This window comes from Antedon bifida, chromosome 4 (assembly GCF_963402885.1).
Source record: "Antedon bifida chromosome 4, ecAntBifi1.1, whole genome shotgun sequence".
Lineage (NCBI taxonomy): Eukaryota > Metazoa > Echinodermata > Crinoidea > Comatulida > Antedonidae > Antedon > Antedon bifida.
Genome location: NC_136229.1, coordinates 5,797,321 through 5,815,612, shown reverse-complemented (window position 1 = coordinate 5,815,612; position 18,292 = coordinate 5,797,321). Strand labels below are relative to the sequence as shown.

At 33.8% G+C, this 18,292-nt stretch overlaps 1 protein-coding gene across 1 annotated transcript; it reads left to right on the top strand.

The window, feature by feature from the left end:
• Positions 1-534: 534 nt before the first annotated feature.
• Positions 535-17,871, top strand: LOC144841605 (zinc finger MYND domain-containing protein 11-like). Its single transcript, XM_078698045.1, has 13 exons — positions 535-635; positions 3,032-3,324; positions 4,109-4,255; positions 4,853-4,936; positions 6,809-6,904; positions 8,343-8,486; positions 9,896-9,976; positions 10,947-11,065; positions 11,966-12,182; positions 12,771-12,830; positions 12,943-13,104; positions 13,638-13,820; positions 15,011-17,871. The coding sequence occupies exons 2-13, from the start codon at positions 3,046-3,048 to the stop codon at positions 15,131-15,133; spliced, it is 1,695 nt and encodes a 564-aa protein (XP_078554171.1). The 5' UTR covers positions 535-635; positions 3,032-3,045; the 3' UTR covers positions 15,134-17,871.
• Positions 17,872-18,292: the final 421 nt, after the last annotated feature.

Below are 18,292 nucleotides of genomic sequence, written 5' to 3'. Positions count from 1 at the left end.
AGTTTCCCCTTGTTTCGCAGGAAAGTAGGCTACGGTATCCTCCCTAATAATAAGGGTGTCCCAACGAGGAAGTTCTACTCAGTATTCAAAATACATCATGCTTGATGTCGATGAGCATGAGTGGCACCACCAATGAGGATTACTTCCCCACGTACGTTGGCACTCAGAATGAACATTCTTACTTCTATCAATAATGCCGGACATTGTTTGTAATATTTGATTATTTTATTACTCTAGTATTTTTATTTTGTTATTAATTATAGAAAATTATGCTGTTTATATCATAATCGAAGCAGCTGAATCGTCAAACCATATAAGGTTAGGCCTACTACTGCATGTGTGCATGTTAAATGTTGTTAATTCGTGTGGGGCCGCACTTCTCTGTTGCTTCTCTGTAAACACATCCCCCAAGAAAAAATGAGCTCGCCCGCCGCGAGTTGGAAAAGAAGGATACACAACAAGAGCTAGTAGCAGCAGCAGCTCAGGGTTTGTTTGGTGCTCAGCAGCTGGCAGTAGCCAACCAGTTCGTATGCTAGTGGTCGTATTGTGCCTAGCCTAGCCTGGGGAAAAGGTTTACACCTAAACAACAAGTTATCTCACGATTTCGGGTCTGAACTATTCATTTATTGACTAAGGTAATTATAAAATAATTATTCAATAATCATATTGTATTATTAAAAAAATATAACCACGCCTTATGTCACATAAAAAATATGAAAATTGTTACGGAAATTGTGTGAGGAGCGCGACGACGAGGTGGAAGTGTCATGTCCAGGGCAGCCTAGGCCGTGGAAGTAGGCTGTCTTTTACTATTGTCTGCAAGCCCAGAGTTTGCTGTTTTTGTAGTAATTAGAATAGACCTGGGCCTAGCTAGGCTTCTTTAGGCCCTAGCTAGGTAGAGGTCGTCTATCCTAGCGGCCTACAAAAGACAGGTGCCGCGAAACGGAACTATCGCCGGCCTCAGCCTAGCTAGGCCTAGCCTATACTAGCTAGGATCATAGGCCCAGACAGGTCTACTACAGTACTCGCACTCAGTTCAGTAGGCTACTACAGGAAAACAGACGATTAGGTTAGGCCTAGTAAGAATATGTCATCATGTATGACTATGAATTATGATTGTCTTATATCTAACTGGTCATTTAGGAGGGCTAGGCTTATTATTAATTATACTCTTTGTTTTTGTCCTGTGTGTTGAGCCTGCCTGATTGTTCCATTTCTTACTCTTAGGCTAATTAATTAGGCCAATCGCTTTTTTAACCAGACCAGATACATCATTGTTGTTTTATAGTCGATAGCTGTCAAAATTTGAGTGGAAGAGATTTATTTATTTTAGAAAGTTATAACTAGGCCTAGCCTATATTGTTTGTTTATGTTAAGATTTGGGCTTTTCACTCATACTCAATTTCTCCATCATTTTTTCCAACAAAGGAACATATTATGTAACTCTAATTTAATTCTTTAAATAAACCAATTAATTTGAATACATTTCCCCTCAAAGGGATAAAATAATTATGCATTTGTTTGTGCAAAAGGCAGCATTTCTTTCTTTTGTTTTAGACATTGTCATAGAATTTATTAGGGACTTTATGAAACGGGAGGACGACAGATATCCTGTGTTCGCTAGAGCATAAAATCATAAACAGTCGACCTAGCCGTTTTATTAGTTACGGACCCTTGCACGAAGAGACTTGCAACCATGCCTACTATTAGCTACTAGCCTATTATTAGGGCTAGCCTAGGGGACCTACCTACTCTGTAGATACTAAATGGCAGTAGTTAGGGTACTTACTAGCTATGGGTGTTTTTATTTGGCCTAGCTAGAACAGCAGTATCTCTATCTCTCCCCTGTCTCGCAAGAGCCCTTATCTGAATCTTTTGCCGTGCAAAATGTATTGCTTTTAACACAGCCATTTTAACCCAATACAAATGTTATTTCGTTAAACAATTTCGGAAATTCCACTTTTAAGTTTAATTTGAACTGCCTTCTTTCTAGTCGTTCTCTGTAAACGGGAAAATGCTAACTTTATCGTCCTCAAAAAGTTAAGATGACATAATTTCACGCTAAGCTCCGCCTACTTTGTTAAAGATCATGCATAAATTATTCATGAGCACCGTCCTGTGGCTTCTCGTCCTGTTTCGTAAAGTCCCTTTTGTTGGCTTAAGTACTGTACTGCAGTTAATATGTACACTACTTGAAATCCAGGTCAGTCCACCTGGATTAAGTTGTAAAATTAAACAGGATCCAGAATGTTTATTTATTATCGCATACAGTAACATTTCTTTCTAAAAAGCTTAATTTTAGTACAGAATGCTTAGAAGTTGCATAATAAATTAGCAGCTACTTTTGAGAGGGTTAAATGAAAGGACAAAATATCTGAATATGAGTAGCAAGATACTAATTATTAAAGATGTATTTTATTAAAATTTTGTTGTTGAATATGGCATTTTAATGTCACATAATTGAAAAAAAAAATATTTACTTCAATTAAATGTACAATAATTTAAAGAAAAAAATAGTCAGATGGGTTTTTGGCTGAATATACTATAACCGTTTATTTTGTCGTTTTATAAGTAAAAATGTAATTTTTTAACATTTTTTTTCTACGGAAGCAATTGACTATTAAAACTGCAAAATGATCTATTCAATCAAAGTCTTTTTTTTTTTATTAATCTTCATTTTTCATGTTTTTTGGGGACAATACATCTTTAACAGTTCAAAGGTCAGTCAATTTTTGTAAGAGGCTTCATTGATAGAATTACAGTACCTATTGTTAACATCTAATAGACAATTATTCAACAATACAACTATTCACCTTTTATAAAATACTGTATTTTATACATTTTGTATTATGAATACTTGAGCCTTTTCTGGTTATGATTTTGAGAGATGAAAATAATTGTATTTGGGTAATTAATATTTAGATGATATGAAAAAATATTTAAAAAAATCACTTATTGGAATAAAAATACTGTAAAAAAAGATAGAGATAATACCTCCATGGTTTAATTAATGTTACTTGCTTTCTCTTAGTTTCTTAAAAAATTATGAAGGCTGTTTGTGTCCGTCAAGCTGATCCAAAGGCCGTTCAGGTCCTATGGGAAGCCATCACAAGCGTCCGGCAGCAGAAACAAGTAGCTAACTTAGATCGCATCGCACGATACCTAAAACGTAGGTATGATTATGCCTTTAAAGATGTTCAACAACAGCTAGAGCTGGCTGTAAGCGACGAACTCGTTGTGAAGGACATCTCAAGGTCAAAGAAGGGGTCACGGATTGGTGTGGAACAGGATGGATTCTGGTGTGTCAATGAACAGAATGACGAGGTAGGCTACTTTTCACTCCGAGATGATACAGCTATAAAAAGCTTTTTTTAAGCTGGCTGGATGCCAACAAATAAGGATGCATAGTTGCCAAGATCTTAGTTTTATTTTAATGCTAATATCCAAAAGTGTAATAAGATGCATGATTGACACTACAGATCTATCATTTTTTTTTCATTTTCACTTGGTATGCATAAAATTAAGGAAGCTATTGGTACAATCAACTGTGCATGTACGTTTTCTATAGGCACAGTTGACCATACATGTAAATGAGTATCTTATATCGGCACGGTTATAAGGGTTGACTGTGCTTTTATATACAGTAGTCAATAATGTGGTAGCTGTTTTCTGCCATTCGTTTATAAATGCCTTGTTTTCAATGTTGACCATGCTGATAAAAAATAATAAATTACATGCATGATTGACCGTCCTGATAATAACCACTTCCAAAAAACAAAAATAAGGCCTTCATTCCACCCAGCTCCAATGTTGTTTCATAGTCTATTTTGTGCCTAGCTTACCTGGATAAACCAACAATGCACAGTTGACCATGCATGTATGATTCTCTTATATCGGCACGGTTGACTGTGTTTATAGTCAATATTGTGGTAGCTGTTTTCTGCCATTCCTTTATAAACACCTTGTTTTCAATGCTGATAAAAAATAATAAATTATGGTTGACCATGCTTATAATAGCCACTTCCAAAAACCAAATATAAAGCCTTCGTTCCACTCCAATGTGGTGTTTCATATTTTAACCACCAGTTGTGTTTTATTTGAATTCTAGAGTGATGCTGAGCACGACTGGTATTGTATTGAGTGCCACAAGGCAGGGGAAGTGGTGTGCTGCACCAGTTGTCATAGAGTATGTCATGTTGAGTGTATAGCCGAGGAAGACCAAGGCAAGCAAGAATGGATTTGTTTGGTTTGTCAAGTAAGTTACAGTAATAATATTGATAATTTTAAACTAACTGTATTGCTCCAGCTTCGGCAAATAAAGTCAAACTTCAATGATCTGTTTCGCAACGCTCCAATGCGTCAATCGATATGATAGTAGCCGTGTGGTATATAGGACATCTTCTGTTGCTCTCTACATTTTACCAATTATTCTACTCAGTTTTTATTGCTTGATTCGTTTGCTAAAATGTTTTGTTTTATCAGCAGGTAATATTTAATTTATAAGTGTGTTATTAAAAATCAGTGTAGCTGTATAGTAAATGATTTATTTGATTCATTATTCAATGGAGATCTCCATGATTATGCTAACTATTGTTATTACCATGATTATTTAATTATTCTTAGTATTTATGATCACTATTTGGATAATACTAACTACCAGCCACGATCAATTAGCGAGTTAATGATGACCTCTATGCGACCTGATCGAGAAATTGGTCACTGAAATCAAAGTATAAGTGACAGCGCATTTTTTGTTAATGCTGTTTAGGAGTAGATAGATTTTGGGTTTGTGCAAGGAAAGAACAAGTAATATATATATTTTGAAAAACAATCTTTCTCTTGATTTTTTCAGGGAGGAACAAAATGTAAGCTGGGATTGACTACAACTGAAATTAGAGAAATTATATCACATGTTTTGGCAAGGATGAAAGAAAAGGTACTTAAATTATGTTTATCATTTCATTTCTTTATATTTGTCATCAAAAAAATTACAAAAATACATAGTGTGAGAAGGTGAGGAATTACCACAGTTTAAGATCAAACTTTGACCCTCAGGCCGGTCACTTTGTTTTGTACGTAGGAGCCTCATAGCTTGTCAGATCGAAAAACTCATTGTTTGTCTGCAACACATTGGCCTAAGACAATCTAGGCTCTCTGCGGGTGAAGTCAATTATTGCAGGCAATGATTGTACACTGCATGATACTGGGGATGTTTTTTGTTTGCCCTGCATCATCAAAACTATGTTATCTTGTTAAGTGCGTGTGAGTGGCCAAATGATAATACAGTTTAATCGTAATTACGTAGCCAGAACATTGGTAGGGTTCGAGGTTCATTCACTCCATGGTTCTTGTGGTATAACAAGTCTTAAGGACTATAAATGGTAGGTCCAGTGTACACATCTAGCTCATGTGCACTTTAAAGAACCTAGTACATCTTTTAAGACGAGTAGAGGATAACCCCGGTGTACTAGTACACATACAGCCACTGATCATAACTGGGCCCTATGGGAGACCAGTCTTTGACTGTATTACCCAGTTACTATAAATAAAATAAAAAAATAACAAATATGCTACAGTAGGCATTATAGGCCACAGCACTCACTTGCACTTCGCAATTTTTAGTTGTGTTAAGACTCTAAGTCAATCTACTACAATTCAACCAAAAATCAAATTGAAATTGTCAGGTGAACTTAAATTTGGTACACAGTTGGCTTAACCAGAATATCAGTTATCGAGGCAAAAAAACAACACGATTCCATAGATCCCCTCCGTCCTGACAAATACAAAAATATTGGAAGATTGAAATTCCCGAAAGCCTGGGAGTTGAATTTTGAATTTTTTAATGGAGACTTCCATGTGATCCATCAAGAGAATTTCATTTCCTGAGACTAGCACAATTCACCACAGTTAGTAAATAATTTGCTATTGTTTGCCTTTTATCCTACTTTAAATTTCATGAATAATATTATTACATCAGTAATATTTCATAATTAATTGAATATTTAACTGGGGTTAAATAACCAATTTAATCTACATAGATTTTCTTTGTTCATTAATTACAGTATTTATGAAAGAAATATTTTAAATCTGTGGGTATCAGTGGCTGGATCTCAATGGAGATACAAAATAAAATAAGCAAAAAGCTAAATCAAAACAATAAAGTAAAACAGCCAGAAAAAGCAGCAGAGCTTTCGGTGAAAAAAATTGGCCCTTAGAAAAGTAGCAGACAACACTAGCCCTTCATCATCAGTGCAAGTGAAAGAAATATTTTATAAATGTTGTTTTTATTTTTCAAAAGCAGATATAGTTTGACCTTTTGACCTGATTGGACAGTATAAATACAATTGTGCTTTGTGTCACTAAATGTAATATTTATTAATAATTATGTAATATAATAAATGTAATATTTATTAATAATAATGTAATATAATAAATGTAATATTTATTAATAATAATGTAATATAATAAATGTAATATTTATTAATAATTATGTAATATAATAAATGTAATATACTTTATAAAGCTCTGTCTACACTATCAAACTTTAGATGACAAAGAAATGTGATGTGCCCAAATATTGACATGATGATGTCATTTCACTACCATATTTGGGCATATCATCACCATATTTGGGAACATCACACTTTTGTTTGATAGTCCTAATAATTATTAATCCTAATAATCCTATATCTGTATTGTTGTAATTTAATATTTAATTATATATTTTTCAATTATGTTTTAGATGCAGTAGTACAAAATAACACATGTTTTATTTGGTCTTTTACTTATTCCTTTGAATTATTTATAGGCTGCGAGGGAACTGCAGAGAAAATTGAATTTAGATGATATGCCAAATTATTATAATTTGGTTTATAAACATATGGACTTCAATATAATGATGCAGGTAGTATATTGATTTTATTTATTGGCTGGGTCTTTGTTTATTTGTCATTTAGTGTATTTTTTTCACGGTGCTACAGGTACATATAGAACAACTTATTCAGGCAAAAGTTGTAATCTCTCACATACAAACATGTGGAACATACAGTTTAAGAACGAAATTAGTAAGGTCAGCTGCATAGATGTCGCCAACCCATATGCGACAGACAAGTTGCTGCACAGTAGAAGAAGATATGGAGCATAAAAATGAGGATGATTGTGATATTGATGATGATATTAATGAAACCCTGTAAAATCTTCAGAAAAGTGATTACCGTAAATCTTCTAATAGTAACCCACACTCTAATAGTAACACCCCCACCCCCTTCTAATAGTAACCCACCTTTAAGTCAATCTATAATAATAACCCACTACTCTAATAGTAACCCATGACGGTTAATATTAGAGTCACAAAAACTATTGACAAATGACACGAAAAGCAACATTTTTAACACAATTTATTCCTTAAAATAGGCATTTTTCACAATGTGATTGTGTCGATGATCCTTATTTGTATGTACTCCAGCTTAGTATGCCTCAATTATTGTTCCAGTTTTAGTTCAAAATAAGGATATTTTAATACAACCTTTGACAGTTCATCACAATCAATATTTTTTTGTGCTTTCTGAATGTACTACAGTACTGTATATGGCTTCATATATTTCAGTTCTACCCACTGGTAATTAGCAATATTAATTGGTCTATGAAGCCAACTTTACCTGAGTAAATAACTAAACCAGAACGGTCCCACATATATTGATTATCAATTGATATTGATTATAGATATATTGATTGAAATTATACTTTAATAAATTATGATATAATTAGTACTGTAATATATTACTGATGTAATACTGATATCGAATTCATCTAGACTATCTCTGTGTATTTGTAAGGGCGTGTGGCGCAGTGTGTTGGACGTTGGACTACCGATCGTCAGACCTAGGTTCGAATCCAACTCTCGCCGCATTGCTTGTATCCGTAGGCAAGATACTTTACTTACGTTGCCTCTCTCCACCCAGGTGTATAAATGGGTACCCAGTTAGATCTACACACAACTTTGCGCTGGTTACCGGCTGCATTATGGGAGTATGTTTCCATACGTGTTTGATCCCAAAAAAATACTGGGGTAATAATGCTTGTAAAGCGCCTTTGAGCATGATTACTCATGAAAAGGGCGCTATATAAATGTGGTATTATTATTATATTATTATTTATGTCTATTGCGTTTTTCGTACTATTAGTTGGGAAAGCCACTCGACAGTGCAGTTCTTTTGAACTGATCCACTTTTGGTTACCTGCAGGTGCTGATAGTACTTTTGTTCTGTTTTGTTGAATGATGCCGTACCTTGTTTATGATTTTTATATGTTGCTGTTGTTGTTCATTTTATTTGTAATCGCAGAAAATAGAGAATGAAGAGTACCAAACATTGGAAGAATTCCAAGGCGATGCTGAGATAGTTCTTCACGTAGCTGCAGTATATCACGGTGTTGATAGTGACAAAGCTGAACTCTGTAGAATTGTACTGGAAGACTGCAAATATGATGTAAGTAATGCAATAAAGCTCTGTCTATACTATGTACACAATGTGATGTGCCCATATATGGACATGATGATGTCATATCACTACCATATTTGGGCATATCACTACCATATTTGGAGATAGTTCTTCACGTATCTGTGGTATATCATGGTCTTGATAGTGATCAAGTTGAACTCTGTAGAATTGTACTGGAAGACTGTAAATATGATGTCAATAAAGCTCTGTTTACACTATCAAAGTTTATGTGACAAAAAATGTGATGTGCCCATATATGGACATTGTGATGTCATATCACTCATCACTCATATTTGGGTATATCACAACCATACAGTATTTGGGAACATCAAATTAGTTTGATAGTGTAGACAGAGCTTTAAAGATGATTTGCCTTAGCATTATAACTATATTGGTAAACTTTTTTAAATCTATGCACTGTTTAATACAGTAAACTTTGTTACGGTAAAAAATGGGTGTAGCAGAAATAGATAGACCACTATCCTTTTTGTTTAGTAAATGGTTTTATTTAACTTTTTATTTCATCTTTTTAGTTTTATATTTTGGAAAATAAATTCAGTCTCTTAATTGTATTTATATTTTAAAATTTTAATTTACATTTAATATCTGTGGTTGACATGCTTGCTTTCTAATCCCAGGGTGCTTGGTTCAAATGTAGTTCAATAGTAGTGGAGCTGTAGCTTGGTGGTTAACATGCTCACCTTCAAATCCCAAGGTCCAGAGTTTAATCCTGATTCAACTCCACTCCATAAGCCTCAAATGGGATTTGGTTTATAAGCATGATAAATTATAGAATAGTTTCTGTATTTGGCAAGTTACAAGCTGTTGGATGCGTAAAAAAATAAATAAAAATAATTAAATGAAGAAATCCTCTTACAATTCCAAGATGCACAATACAATAATTTAAAAATGGCAAACAATGCTTAGTTTACCAGAAAAGGTTGATTTACAAAATGCATGCTAAATTGAAAATATTTTGCGCTTAAGCGTGGTTCCCACTAGCGACGCAACGAAACACAACCGTTGCAGTGTGAGAAAATGCCCTTCCAATAATGTGTTTGCCCCCACCTGCGTGAAATCAAACATACTTGTTGCGCGTCATCATTAGTTGCCGTAGACTTTGACCTCGTTCACCCCGCATATTTTTTAGTACGTGTTATACTATGTTTTCCAGTGTTCTTTTGCCATGTGTTTGTTGCGTGAAATCAAACTGATTTGATTTCCCGTGGCGATGTTTGCAGCACTGTTGCGTCGTCGGTTCGCACTTTTGATTATGCAATACAGCACTTTGCGTCGATACATCGCTGTGTTGCGTTGCGTTCTAGTGGGAACCACACTTTATATGTCATTTTCATAAATTTCAATTATTTTATTTGTTTATGAAACTCTTTTTTCAGCTTGATGAGGTACGCATTTGTAAAGATTGCTATGAGTCGTCCAATTCAAGGAAAGATAACATGTGGTTTTGCCGTCCATGTGTAAGTATAGAATTTAGTGCAATTATTTTCATCAATCCTGTAGGTTGTTCAAGGCAGTCCAACAACAGGACACTGAGCTCGCCTTGCCAAGATAGGATCTCATAACAGTTCTTTGATCTTATGTCTGGCTGCGACAAATACCAACAGTACTGTACTATGTACATATTCTCCGCGTTGCACAGTGTCAGTTTAGAAGGCATGATCGTGTTGCAGCCACAGATAAACTCTTTGATATTCAGAGCTCAGCATTTTGTTAGATTGCATTGGGTTATTCTACATTGGCCTATCTTACCTAGCCAATAGGCACATTTCATATAGGCCTACTAGAGACCTAGTCCGGATTCAGTCTGGCACCCTGAGAAAATATTGTGAATGTTGAGTGTGTTTTCATATTGATTTTCCTGTGTCAAATGAGGTCATTCATGCTCACTGTTGATTGGGCAAAAGAAACAAAATTGTACAATTTCAGGAAACAAATGGCTTCTTGATCCATTGCTCCAAATTTGGAGTCCAAATCATGTATGGATTAAAATCGTACGATTTTTGTGTGAACTATACCATGCCTCCTGGTGCGATGCGAAAGCAGCTTAAAACAATATTTTTTCAGTAGCCCCAATCCCCCCCACCCCCTCTCAGCTCAACCCCCTTTGTCCAAAATTCCTCTAATTATCTCAGGTGTGTTGGCATTCAATACATAAATAAAGAATAAATGAATTCAAAATGTACTGCAAAATGTGTAGATCCCTACTAACTAGCATGTGCAAACAAAACAACTTTCACAAAGCAAGAATTTCCCTGAGGTTCACAAAGTCCCACATACTTTTGTCCTATTAAAAATACATTCATATTTTCTGAAAAACCAGACATTATTGTATTAGACTAGCCCAAGGGTGTCTGGTAATTGGGAGAGTTGAATGTTACAATAAAACTCTTGTCCGCATGTTTTATTAACTTTTCTTTCTATCAATAGAATCCAGTTCACGATGCTGTATGGGCTCAGCTTAAGGGATTTGGCTACTGGCCAGCTAAAGTACTAAGGAAGCAGGCTGGACAAGTTGATGTCCGATTCTTTGGTAGTCGCCATCAACGGTATAGTTTTGATTAATCTTTATATTTAAATGATACAAAGACAATGTTTTTATAAAAAAAAGTATAGTATAGCAAACAATAGTCAAATTGGCTGCTAGCCAATGGGTTTTTAGTTGAATTTAACCATTTATTTTGTTATTTTATAAGTAACTACAAAAAATAACCTATTCAAATTCTGATTTATATAATCTTTATTTTTCATGTTTTTGGGGGACAAAACATCTTTAAAAGTTGATATGGTTTGTAGTAGATATTTGTAGACATGTTTTGGGTTATCAAAAAAACCCATTGCCAATCCAACTGTACACAAAAGCCTTCATAATAATTATTTAGTATGGAGTATTATTTATGAGTGTAGAGCAGGCTGTGCAGTCATTTTAACATAACTGTTTTAGTACTCGGGAGAAAATACCATATTGCCAATCCAAACATTCTGGATATCTGAATTTAATTTATTTGTAATTTACAACTTTTTGTTATAATAAACCATTGAAAAGCTTTGTCTACACTATCAAACTTTATGTGACAAAAAAATGTACATGGACATGATGATGTCATATCACTATCATATTTGGGCACAACACAGTTTTTTGTCAAAACTAGTTTGACAGTTTAGACAAGCAAGCTTAAAGCTATGTCTACAATATCAAACTTTATGTAACAAAAAAAAATGTGATGTGCCCATATATGAGCATTGATGATGTCATATCACTACCATATTTGAGCATATCACTATCATATTTGGCACATTACATTTTTTGTCACACTAAGTTTGATAGTGTAGACAGAGCTTAACAATGGTTTTGTTTGTATAGTAGTAGATAAATTTAGATGTTTTCGCATCATTTTGTATTATCAGAAAATGACCCTATTGCCAATCACAAATGTACTTTTTTTTAGTGCCTGGATATCTGAAATCAACATTAAACCTATTAGCGTAGACATAAAAACTATCAACGTTAAAATGACCTCATCTTGGAAGAATGCCAAAAAGGAGATGGAACTGTACATGAAGAATTGTGGACTGAAGAAACCACGGAAACGACCTCGGGAATCTTGTGACAATGACATTTTACCATCCATTTCAAATTCCAATAACATTCCAAATGCTGACCAGGTGAGTTTGTACGATTAAAATCATCAATAGACTCACTGCAGGTGTGCAATACATTATCATGATCAATTCTACAGTAGCATAGATTTCCATATTTTCAATCTGATTAATATGCCATTAATTGGAATCTATGGGATAGTTAATACAAACGAAATATATAAAAAAAACAGAAAGCTCTCCTAAGACAAAAGACTGCAAAATGTCACAAATTCTGTATTCAAAACACAGTTGTACACATCAGAATTTCTGGAAAACCAGACAAATTATGCCAGCCCAAAGGTGTCCAGTATTGAAAGAGTATATGTATATTTTGAATGATGAAATATTTCATAGCAGACTATGTATAAAAGTGTGTCATATCAACCTAAAGCTGTTAGTATTACGTGATAAAATACACTGTATTCAGTGGCGTACCACAGAGGACTGAGGCCCCTGGTTTAGGAACCCTATGTGGCCCTCCAATGCTGGAGGCCTCAGGCGTTTTTAGCCCTTTTATCGACATATTTTGCTCCGGGCCCATAAAGCTCCGGGCCCCTGGGTTTAGCCAATAACCGCTCATAGCTGTTATGCCACATTCTATTTTCATCCTAGGACCAGTCTGTTTCTACAAGCCAGGCAGTATCTGAAGATGAGCCGCCAGCTCTGAAAAAGGTAAAACAAGTCAATTACAAGCAATTTTTTAAAAATATATGTAACAAAAATTAATCAATGCCCTTTTACAAAAAAAGAATCCGTTAAAAAATTATCCATATTTTTATTCTAGTGTCGAAATGTTGTCGTTGAAGAACTAACCCCGGTTATCAACAAAGATGGAGGATGTGATTGTCATGAAAAATACAGCACCATCTTTTCCGACTTCAAAGCACGCCTAGAGCTGGAAGCTCAGACTAACAGAGAGAAGGCAGTGACAACAGCTGTTGATAAGGTATTATATAAGACCACTCTGCCGCAAACCATAGCCATACAATTGGCACAGGTTCAAGTCACTCCTCAACCAATATTCTGGTGGTAGAACAAGTCTTCTCAGATAAGACTGAAAACTGGAGGTCCAGTGTACACATCTGGCTCGTGTGCACTTTAAAGAACCTAGTATATCTTTCTGAAGAATAGGGGGTTACCCCAGTGTACTGGTGCATTCAGCCCTGTCGTTGTGGACAGACGAACAGGCACCGTTTGGTGGCAGTACTCAACATAAAGGGACCCTTAAGGGAGTAGAAGGTTTTGGTATGTGTTGTCCACAATTCAGTCCAGTAGGCTGCAAGTCGCAGGTTATTCCCCCATTTACATTTACCCATTCACTTATTCACTTATTTTGTATGCTGCTTTTATGCTGTCATGAGTGTTCAATACCACTCAACACAGCTGGCCATGTAACATTACTATTATAGATATTTATATGCTCATTTTCTATTGGTCAATACAAAAGATAAACCTAACTTTTTATGTGTATATCTTAAGGTTAAGAAAAAATTGGAAGATGAAAAGAAAAAAGCAATCACGGCAGAACGTGAGATGATGCAAAAGGAAATAGAAAAACTGGCGGAGGAATTTGAGAGGTACAAAGAAGAGGCCGAAGAAGAGACTAAAGCGACGATAGAAAAACACAGAGAGGAGATCTCTAACACTAAAAAACGCCAATGGGTAAGACATTCGTATTCTACAATGAATTATAGTATAATACCCCTTTCACACCAGAACCGGGGTCTATGACCATTCAAAACGTTGAGAAACTCTGTAGATACCTCTTTCACACCAACCTAGCAACACCAGGGTTTATAAAATAAAATTGTAAGTGTCGCCCTTTATTTTGTTTGTTTACATAGTGACGATCAATAAAATCATTTTAATTGATAATATTTTTTATTTAATAATTATTTTCAAAAGTCTCGGAAGTCATATAATGTTTTATTGATACTATTTTTTAGACCCGCTATATATTTTGTACAAATATTTTGAAATAAAACTAAAGCAATGAGTGATCGTGTGAGGATGACCTTTTGACCTAAAAACTCTGGAGTTTGATGTTGTTACCTTTTACACCAAAAACGGAGAACATTCAGCTGTTCAACCCCGCTGTTTTGAACTCCGGAGTTGTTTGATTTTACCTTTCACACCAATAAAAGGGGCATCAACTCCGGAGTTTTGCTTTTGGTGTGAAAGGGGTATATGAGAGATGTAATGTAATTGTTCTAGGTGAAGATAGATAGAAACACCCGTCTTCTACCCATCCTAGTTTTAACATAACACCCAAGAATCTATAAATCTCTGTCTACACTATCAAACTTTATGTGACAAAAAAATTTGCCCATATATAGACATGATGATGTCATATAACTACCATATTTGGACAAACTAGTTTGATAGTGTAGACAGAGCTTTATAGGCATGGGTTCCGAGTCTGTATGTGCTACACTGATTGTATCCTAATGGAAGATATTTTACTCTCGCCCTTCGGATGGGACATAAAACTGTTGGTTCTGTGTACATACAGAGCATGTTATTAAATAAACTTGGTCTACTAATTCGAGCAAGTTTTCCAGTGAGCTGATCTGAGTCAGCATTGCACTTCTTGTAGCTGTCCAAATTTCCTCGGTTTCCAGTTAAGCTTCAGTGGCTGTATTCACCATTTATACTTAGGACAATTACCTGAAAAATGTGCTATCTAAGTGAATACAATTTAAGGGAAATACTTAAATATTTAAGAGAAATATCTCTCTTAAGTGTGATTGCTGAATATGGCCACTGGACTTTGATAAATACCTTTACTTTTGTTATAACCTAACCGTATTGAGCACTACACAATGTTGATTTTGTTTTATTTTTTGCTACAGTGTATCAATTGTGAACAAGAGGCCATGTATCATTGTTGTTGGAACACTTCTTACTGTAGTATCAACTGTCAACAGGGACACTGGCACAAGGAACACAAGAAACTCTGTCGACGTAAACGTTAGCAGAACATAAACATGGATAACTATTCCAAAAACTATTTGAAATGTTATTATTTTTGCACTTTTTTTACTTTAACTTCTCAAAAACAACTATGTAAGAGCAGAATTTCTTTTTTTTTAAATATTTAATTCTTTTTAAAAAAAGTAGTTTAACCTAAATTTTAACCACCAGAAAAATATCATTTTGTTTTTAAGTTACTTTTCGATTTCTTGGTGTGATGTGCTTGTGTGTGTATATGTTGACGATCAATGGAGGAATATGACTCTTGAAATGTTAGATAACTTTCTATGAAAAAATACAACCTAAACATAATCTTTCTATACAGGGAGGCACTACTTTATGTATTTCCCTAAGGTTGTAGACCTATCACGTGATAATATAATAAGTAGTATTATTATGCTTGTTAGTATCAGGTCTTGGCTTTGTCAGTGAGTCTTTCCATGAATTTCAATGTGGGTTAACAACTCGACCCCACCCTTCCAAATAGTTTTGTAGGGAAAAAATTGAGACGTTTGATGTCACTTGGAAATGGCACTGTACTTGACACTAGTAAATGACTATAACAAAAAGGAACTTTTTAAAAGTGGCTTTCGGTTTGAAGATGTTGATATAAATGAAAGAAACCAGACCACTATTGTAAACAGGAATTCATTTAAACTCTTGTAATCTAGACCTGTTTCCAAATTTTGAAAAATGTATTATAAATACTTACTATAATTAACTGTACATATTTATTAAAAAAATCAAGAAAAAATATTTTAACCTTTTTGGTTATAAATTTTAAAAGATTTATAGTACTAAATGAAATAGAATTAATGGTATAATACTCGATTGTTGATTCAGCCAACAGCTAAACTTGTACATATTTGTATATTTATATATCTATAATATCTGTGCATTGGATGTTACATTTATGTATTTTATCCCTATGTTAACACAGAACAAACTTATTGTTGTTCTCAAATAAGGTTTATTTTCCCGCTTGCTGTAGTGTATAGAATGTATTTTGAAACTTCTGTCAACCCCTATCCTGGGGACAACCCCTTTCCTGGGGACGCCCCCTATTAACGGACACTTTGTTTTCCGCCATAATGGGGTTCTCTACTGTATAGAATAATATAGGCCTTTTTGTATAAAAATGTAGTTTTATGAATATTATTACGGAGGTGTGGTTGTGATGCTGTTTCCTGGCACAAAAATCTAATGAACCCAAATTGACCCATTGACCTCAAATTGACCCATTGACCCAAGTATATTTTGTTGTCCTATGTATACTAGCCATTCTGTACCGGATTAACTAGGATAAGTATTTAATCTAGATGGATTTATTATGAATACTACAATGCTATTCCTGAAATATTATGGAATACTGTATGTCCATTACCACTGTATGAAAAAGCGGAAGGATTTAAGTCTTTATACAATCATACTATGAAAATTATAACCAATTTGGATTAAATGTTCCAAATTTTATCAATACCTAGACAAATGGATAATATTGCAGATTAACCAGGATTAAACATAATTTGGAATCTAAAGGAATTTATTAAGGCTTTCTATTTACACAGAGAATTATCCCTTTTTTTTTTTTAATGTTCACATTTTATCAATTGCTAGACAAAGAATTTTCTATTCTGGATTAAATAGGATTTAAATGCATTGGGATTAGAGAATGGATTAAGCAACATTTGATAAGACGTTTTAATTCCAGTTATATATATATATAAAATGCCCACACCAGCTTAAACATTCCATGTATATAAAATAATAATATTAAAATATATATATATATATAAATGTTGATGTATCAATTTTTAAATGCATGCAGTTTGGAATATTTTAATAGATTTTGATATCATCGCATTATGTATAAGCTTATAACTTTTGTAATCCTAATATTTAAAAGAACTGCCTTTTCTGATAGCCTTATATACTGTACTGCTGTATATCCATTTTGTCTATTTTAGTGGTATTGTCGTAGAAGTTACTATTTTATATTAAGTTTATGTTTGTATATTGAAGATAATATAAGTTTAAATACTAAAAGTTTAGAACTGAAATTTTTTTTTTTTTAAATTTCATTTAAAATTTTTCAAACATAAACCAGTCGTCTTAGACGTTACTATTGTGTTTGTGCTTTTAAGCAAATGTTTATTTTTACATATTGATAAGTTAAAATACTGTAAGTTTAGAACTAGATATTTTATTTATATTTTCGTTTGATTTGTTTAAAACAAAATAAAACGTACATAATTGCAGACGTAGACAATAATAGCTGAATTATCTAAATCTAAGAAGATTATTTTTTATCCTCTTTCAAATTTTGCAATTTTGGACATTATTACTGGAAAGAAGCACATCTGAGCATTGATTGACTGTTTAGTGGTCCTGTATATGTTATACACAAGCAGTCATCATTTTATTTAATTAACGTTGGCTTTTAAATTTCTATTAAATAGTCTAATTTGTGTTTGTTAATAATATAATATTTAAGTCATCTTTAATTTTAAGTTTGACATAAATAATATCATATTAAACTTATAATTTAGTTGTTTTATTGGATAACTATTACTGTTTCTGTTTTTGATGTCTAGTTCGTAGGTAACTTCAGAGAACTATTAAAAGAAGTATTTATAAGTATTTTTACAACAGATTGCAAGTACAGTAATATAGAGGTAAATATTGTGTATAAGAGTGTTAAAACAAAATGTCATGAGTAAATGTTATAGGTCAAAGTTTATGATGACTTAATGTGTCAATTCTTTACATTTTTGTCTTAGTGAGTGCATGGACCTATAAATTACTGTAAATCTTCTAATTGTAACCCTGGGGTGTTTTTTAGGGTGGGTTACTATTAGAAGGGGGGTTACTATTAGAGTAGTGGGTTACTAATCTTAAATTAGGCACCTGAAAATAGTAACCCACCCCTAAATGTTCTGGTCAGCAACTCGTTGCAAAATAATAAAACAGTAGGAATAAACAAATTTGGTTGAACTCTAACTTTATTTTATAAACTCAAATCCTCCCTCACTCCCGATATCAACATGCATTAACGGTTTTGTGACTCTAATAGTAACCCCCATGAGTTACTATTAGAGTAGTTGGTTATTATTATAGATTGACTTATAAGGTGAGTTACTATTAGAAGGAGGGTTACTATT